The sequence below is a fragment of the Sinocyclocheilus anshuiensis genome, unplaced genomic scaffold (assembly GCF_001515605.1).
Source record: "Sinocyclocheilus anshuiensis isolate Anshui unplaced genomic scaffold, SAMN03320099.WGS_v1.1 scaffold838, whole genome shotgun sequence".
NCBI lineage: Eukaryota > Metazoa > Chordata > Actinopteri > Cypriniformes > Cyprinidae > Sinocyclocheilus > Sinocyclocheilus anshuiensis.
In genome coordinates, this window is record NW_015539915.1 from 861,138 (window position 1) to 868,680 (window position 7,543).

General features: G+C 34.2%; 1 protein-coding gene across 1 annotated transcript in view; it reads right to left on the minus strand.

Annotated features, from left to right (window-relative positions):
- Window positions 1–500: 500 nt before the first annotated feature.
- Window positions 501–7,543, minus strand: part of LOC107686486 (integrin alpha-2-like) — a 19,113-nt gene continuing 12,070 nt past the window's right edge. Inside the window, exons 20-32 of the mRNA XM_016483521.1 lie at window positions 7,431–7,541; window positions 7,259–7,341; window positions 5,765–5,906; window positions 5,588–5,674; window positions 5,397–5,473; window positions 5,228–5,311; window positions 4,356–4,458; window positions 3,478–3,588; window positions 3,211–3,321; window positions 2,695–2,808; window positions 2,514–2,603; window positions 1,167–1,283; window positions 501–1,059 (exon numbers count right to left, since the gene is read on the minus strand). Coding sequence (XP_016339007.1) covers window positions 973–1,059; window positions 1,167–1,283; window positions 2,514–2,603; window positions 2,695–2,808; window positions 3,211–3,321; window positions 3,478–3,588; window positions 4,356–4,458; window positions 5,228–5,311; window positions 5,397–5,473; window positions 5,588–5,674; window positions 5,765–5,906; window positions 7,259–7,341; window positions 7,431–7,541 — 1,317 coding nt within the window. The 3' untranslated portion in view covers window positions 501–972. The remainder of the gene's footprint in view (window positions 1,060–1,166; window positions 1,284–2,513; window positions 2,604–2,694; window positions 2,809–3,210; window positions 3,322–3,477; window positions 3,589–4,355; window positions 4,459–5,227; window positions 5,312–5,396; window positions 5,474–5,587; window positions 5,675–5,764; window positions 5,907–7,258; window positions 7,342–7,430; window positions 7,542–7,543) is intronic.

Here is a 7,543-nt window from a genome sequence, read left to right on the forward strand (position 1 = left end):
TACATTAATCTATCTATCTTAGTTTGCATTATTTACATTTATTATTTATATTGTTTGTTTGCATTATCTAATGTACAATATCTCCAAATATTAATAGCAATGATGATAAGTAGTAAATTATAAAATAGTAAATAATAATAGTCCCAACTATGATAACTTTTGATTCGGAGAACTTTGGAAATGTGAAAAACAAAAGTTGTTTTAAAAGTAGTAACATTCTGATATTTTAAGTGTGACTTGAGATGTTTAGCGTCACTGTATACTTACTGAACAATAATTGCTTTGGTAAAGATAAACCTAATAATCATTCAGCTCTTTAAGATATGCTTATTCCAGAATAGCCACAAAGAAGAGGAAAAATAAGAAACCAGGCCAACAAAAACAAAGTTTAAAGAACATAATTTAATCTTCCCCCGGGGCTTGAACAATCACAACAGTAAGAGTCATTCATAATAAGTATTTCACATCGAGGAGTTATAACCACAGTGTGTGTGTGTGTATCATCGTACTGGGGGTTTGTGCATGAGCGAGGTAAACGTCTCCGAAACACTCAACAACAAAACAGCAGAACATTAATGAAAAAGACTAACTTCAAATGATGTATTTACAGAATTATTTGTCATGATTTAACTGAGAACCAAGTACAAACTGAAGCAAGTCAGAACGAGAAGGAAGCAGGAGCTGACAGAGGCATAAACTTCAGACATTCACCCCACCCTCTCTGTCTTTAAGGCTCTCATGCGTGTACCAACTCATTCGTTCATTCTTTGGAGGCCTAAATAGGAGTGAGCACTGAACGAGCAAGTGCACGAGAGTCAACAGTTGTGAGATGGTTTAAAATACAGTGATATTCACAAGCCAGACCTCCTGGCAGGACCCGAATGGCAGTAAACTGAATATCAGTTATTAATATGTACATTTCAAGGTAATATTATTCTCATGTAGTCACAGAGGTGAGCGTTTATGTCCCGTTCATGCTGGATTCTCACACAGACCCTCTTGTTCTGCCGGATCCGGTTCATTTCCCTGTGGCAAAGGCTTCCTCTTGAAGAAGCCAACCTGGTGGGACATCAGTACTGTATATTATTACAATAAAGCATTTTACTTTGTCAAAATTACAGTGTATTAATACAGTTGCAATTCATGCTAAAACAAAGAGCTCATACCTTCCATAGGATCACCGTAGCTAGAGCCCAAAGGAGGAGGCCGCCAATGACACTTCCTATGATTATACCAATAGGAATATCCCCAATCGCGCCTTCTTTACTCACTGTAATTTTTATCTGCAGCAGAGTCAGGAAAAATTAGATAAAGCATATTACCACACCCATATAAAGTATAGGGTTGTTCCGATAAACTATAGTATCGTGTATCGACGTTAGCCAGTCATATCGCCTGTGACTGAAGCCTTTGACGACAGCAAGGCGATTATTATTAGCATGCTAGTAATACGATCTAATTAATATTTATAATTAATATATTTTACAGTGTTGTGCGTTATAACCAATCACACATGATTCTGTTGATTTTATGAATGCAATGGCCAATCAGAGGCGTTCAGATGAGTCATCGCTGAAACACCACAGTTTTATTGTTCAGTGCATGCGCTCGCTGACTGAATTCTGCTCTCTCGCGAATTCTCTCATCATAAACAACAAAGTGCAGATGTACGTGTGATGCAAGTATAAGACATTTATTCATTATATAGTGTAGATAGCTTCACTGATTATAACGGGAGTGTTTTTTAAGTGCATAAACTCGCGCTAGACTGAAGTCAGTGATGATGTTCTTTGCTCGTTTTCTGTAGCTGCTGTTTGAATAACTGAGGGAATGTAAGCATTATAATTAGTAACTTACAATGTTTATGTTCAATTGTTATCATGTTAAATACAAATTCAATCATATTATAAACATTAGGCTGATTTTAGCCTTACCCTGGAGTTGGATTACTCTCTGGCTATATACTTTACTAGGTAAGTAAATAATTAAAAAACAGGAAAAGTAAATAATTAAATAAATTAGCATTATAATATTGTGTATCGGCTTAAATATTTAAATATTAGTTGTATTTTACGCACACACACACACACACACACACACACACATATATATATATATATATATTGTATATATATATGTAAATTATTATTATTTTTTTTAAATATTTTTTAAAGGAAACCTATTTGACAGTGTGGTCTGTTATACAAGTAAACTTAATTAAAGACATTGAACTACTTAATTCCAAACTTCTGCTTCTCAAGTATGTCATTTTAAGAATGTTTAGGCTTTTTATGGGAAAACATAGCAAAAGTGCTTAAAACAAGCATACTGGTCAAAAACCAACTTCTGTATTAGTTCTGCTGATGAACAGAACAGCTATGTTGGTCAACCAACAAGATGCGCACCAGACTAAACCAGCCAAGCACAGAGAATCACTCTAGGCCAAGCTGATGTTTTTTTTCAGCAGGGTTGATCATCTTAAACACAACTGAAAGACAGAGGGATGAACTGACCTGTTGTTGTTTGTGTGTGACGACTATGAGATCAGGCTGAGATGTTTGTATCTCAGAGCTTCCAGCCACTAAAACTGTCTGAAAATCAGCCTGGAAGGAAATAAAGCGGGGAATAAAGCATCTGCTCAGGACAGATAACAGAAATAGTAGATAGGGATCAAGCAGTTCAAGAGACACTTACAAAGGCAAATGTGCCATTCCAGATCCTAGTGGTGATGTTTACAAAGTAGTTGGTCTTCATCTCCAGATCTTTGAGGACACAAGTCATGGTTTCACATTTTGCTGCCTTACAATCCTGGAAATTAAAAAAAAAGTACTGTATTATACACTACCATTTAAAATAGTGCGTGGGGTTGGTACGTATTTTTTTAATGTTTATTAAACAAAGTCTCTGCAGCTCACCAAGGATGCATTTATTTGATAAAAAATAAGACAGTAATATTGTGAAATATAATTATAATTTCAAATAATTGTTTTCTATGTGATTATATTTTAAAATGTAATTTATTCCTGTGATCAAAGCTGAATTTTTAGCATAATTTCTCCAGTCTTCAGAGTCACATGATCCTTCAGAAATCATTCTAATATGCTGATTTGCTGCTCGAGAAACATTTATTATTATTATTATTATGTTGAAAACCCAGAACGCCCATGTTACAGCATGTATAATTTAATATAAACACACACGCATACTGACCAGTCCTGCTGTCCCTCTGAAGCTCTCTTTAGTGAAGCTGGCAGTGTGTGCTTTCTCTCTGATCTTCAGTGGGTCAATCAGATGGCTGCTATCACACCACACATTTACAACCTACTCAGCAGAAACAGAGATTAAACGTCCTGGTTTTTCATCCCAGTCTGGTAATTACAGTATAAATACTTGTGCAGTGAAATACTTTATTTGTAAAGAAAATGATAGAAAATAATGAATGTTTCTTAATACATTTTAATAGAGCATTATACTTACAGGTGCCGTTTTGACTGAAGTCACATATAGTAAAGGATTTCCAGCTTTGGTGCTGGTGGGCAGCGAGACGGTCAGATGAGCCTGATTGATTGGGAAAGTTCCTGTTGAAACCTGCAGAAAGACATGCTTAAATGAACTATCGCATAGTTCACATTGCTAACACTAGAGGGAACTTCAGACATATTAGTTTAATGTGAAATATACTTTTTTTTTTTTTACTCACTCGTAATGTTATGTCAAATTCTGGGCCGATGTCATCGAAACCTGAGACAGTATGTTTGACTTGATCCTCAGGACCAATGCCGCAAAAATCCAAGTTTAAGTCTCTAGAAAAATTATTGAAAAGAAGAAATGGAACTAGTTTATACATTACAAAAACTTATGAGCCTTTTTTTCTGTGATAGAGGTCAAGGTTAATATACAGTATATAGTGGTCAAAATACATACAGTGGTCTAAAGTTTGGAACAATTAGTTTTTTTAGTCTGCATTATCATAAATTTCTTATTATTATCAATGATGAAAACAGTTGTGCTGCTTAATATTTTTGAGGAAACCATGATACTATAATTCAAAGGTTTTAGGGTAAGATTTAAAAAAAAAAAATAGCAATGAATACTTTCATTTAACAAGAATTCATTAAATTGATCAAAAAGTAACAGTATAGACATTAATAATGTTACCAAAGATTAATCCTGTTCTTGCGCTATTCATCAAAGAATCCTGAAAAAAGTATCAATGTTTCCACAAAAGTATTAAGCAGCAAAAACTGTTTTCAACTTTGATCATATTAATAACTGAGCAGCAAATCAGCATATTAGAATGATTTCATATGACAAATTAGTTTAATGTGAAATATACTTTTTTTTTTTTTACTCACTCGTAATGTTATGTCAAATTCTGGGCCGATGTCATCGAAACCTGAGACAGTATGTTTGACTTGATCCTCAGGACCAATGCCGCAAAAATCCAAGTTTAAGTCTCTAGAAAAATTATTGAAAAGAAGAAATGGAACTACAGTTTTTACATTACAAAAACTTATGAGCCTTTTTTTCTGTGATAGAGGTCAAGGTTAATATACAGTATATAGTGGTCAAAATACATACAGTGGTCTAAAGTTTGGAACAATTAGTTTTTTTAGTCTGCATTATCATAAATTTCTTATTATTATCAATGATGAAAACAGTTGTGCTGCTTAATATTTTTGAGGAAACCATGATACTATAATTCAAAGGTTTTAGGGTAAGATTTAAAAAAAAAAAATAGCAATGAATACTTTCATTTAACAAGAATTCATTAAATTGATCAAAAAGTAACAGTATAGACATTAATAATGTTACCAAAGATTAATCCTGTTCTTGCGCTATTCATCAAAGAATCCTGAAAAAAGTATCAATGTTTCCACAAAAGTATTAAGCAGCAAAAACTGTTTTCAACTTTGATCATATTAATAACTGAGCAGCAAATCAGCATATTAGAATGATTTCATATGACACTGAAGACTGGAGTAATGATGCTAAAATTTAGCTTGAATAAATTACATTGTAAAATATATTGCAATAGAAAACAGTTATTTAAAATTGTAATAATAATAATAATTCACAATATTACTGTTTTATTGTATTTTTAATCAAATAAATGTAGTCTTGGTGAGCAGAAGAGACTTCTTACATGAAAAAACTTAATTATTTCAAATGTTTGACCACTTTACAAGCAGATAAAGGTTATCAGAGCATTACTTTGACCTCTGACCTGGTGAGGATGATTTCGGCGTCATACTGGACTGGGATGGAGAGAGAGACCTTGTTATCAGATGTCACCTCCTCCTCACTGTCACTGGAAACAGTTATGTAGGGTTATTTACAGTTTAAACCAAACAGTTACACAAAAGTTAGAACTGTGTTAAAAACAGTACTTTTACCTTTGCACTTCAAAGTTCACAACAGCCTGTTTCTCTAGTTGATTTAAGTTGAAGTCAAAGTTGATCTCAAATGTTACCTGATGAGGCAAAATGAAATTATTAATGAAAATGAAAAGTGTCTCTCTCACACACACACACACACACACACACACACACACACACACACACACACACAGATGCTTTTCTCTTACTGTCTGGCCAGGCGTCAAGGTTGGATATCCAACTCTGCAGTCGAGTGAGCCTGTTTTTGAACTGCATTTCACCTCAGTGTTGTCTCCCTGCACACACAAGCAAGAAGATTCACAGAGACAATTTCTCGTACACAAACCAGAGCAGACTTATGCCAGAACACAACATGGTGGCCGTACAGGTGGTGTAAAAGAGGCGTAGAACAGGTTCCTGGAGAAGTTAGCAGACACTCTTGTGTTGTACACATTTTCCTTCATGTTCGTTACTGTCACGACGAAGGACAGTCTTCTTCTGTCAGGTCTGACTAGAAGTGAAGATGAGCTGCAAAACACAACAAAATCTTGTTACATTTCAGGATTCTGGTTCTTTTAATACATCTAGCCCTGCTGGTAGTAACTGATTCTTTTTAGTTGACTCTTAAAGGGACAGTTCACACTAACAAAAAGTCTGTCTTTCTTTCTCTCCTAGAGATTCCCAAACGTCTTTTTCAGCAGAACCTATTTGACTTTTTACTTGAAGCACTCCCTGATATTTTGAATTAATTTGAATAATTTAACATCACATTTACATGTTCATGGTTCTCTGATGTCAGTTAATGTAACTTGACATGCATATAAACCAATAATGTGATATGCTTCAAATATCTTTTTTAGTACATGTTTGATTTAGATTTTGGGCAAATTAGCGTGAGAGCACAATTCCAAAACAGCGCAGATGGGCGTGGAAATTTCTGCGGGTGATTTACTGACAATGCGCAAATTAAAGAGCGCAGACGCAACATCTTATTTACATATCGACCAACGCAATCTACCAAGCGCAACGTAAATCAGCGTAAGGATATGTTCGGATTGGGATAATGTGTTCTTCTGGCATTCCAAACATTAATGAATTAATTTATACGTGTGGAAAAAATCCTCTCCGTTCTACCATGCGCTCTCTGTTCTCTGCGGTGCCTCCTCCTAGCAACAACAAATGCAGCCATTTCAAGCGCAAAATAGTTTAAGACTAACAAGTGCAAACGTTAGTAAATCGGTGCATGATTCATTTGAATACTCTCCTCCCATACATTTTGCGTCTGAAAGGGTAAATCCTGACAGTATACTATTTTAACACCAAAAGACGCTAGTAAATCTGTCCCTTTATTTTAAAATTATTAGATTTAGTTTTTATTTTAAAATTATTTATTTATTTTACATTTTAAGTAATTATTACAAGGAGATTACTGAATAATCTCCTTGGTCTGGCCTTCATACAAAGTTGAATAGACGGCTCTTATGAAATTTTAGTATTACTTATATACTATCACAGCATTTATTGTTATATTTCTAGGTTTTATATTTTTTATTTATATTTCCAGTTTTAATTTTAGTTTAAGTTTTAGTAATTTGGTTTTGAAATTTTGACATTTTTATTAGATTTTCCTTTATGCATATATATATATATATGTGTGTGTGTGTGTGTGTGTGTATATATACATATATAGTTTTAATCTATTTTTGTTTGGGTAATTTTAGTACTTCCACTTTAACTTATTTATTTCAGTTAGTTGGCAAGGCAACATTTCAATTTTTTTATTTGTTTTCAAGTTTAAATTTTCATCTTATATTTACATTCTTAGTAGTTTTACCATTTTACATTTTACTTTCATTGTGTGTGTTTTTGTGTAAGGTTACCTAGATACATCAACAGCTTTCACAGTCAGCTTCAGGTCACAAGAGCATTTGTCATCAGAGCCACAGTCCTTTACAAAAGGGATCTGAGCAAACAGGAATACATTTGAGACAGTTTAAAAACTTTGAAACGACTGAAACTGATGCCCTTAATTATATTCAGAGGGAAGCTTACAAAAAATTCCCACGCTTTGGGCTGAAATGCATCCAGGGCAGGGCCCGTGTCTGGATTCTGTGGACTGATGTCGACTCGCAAAGCAACTGGACTCACAAAATCAGGAGTCTCCT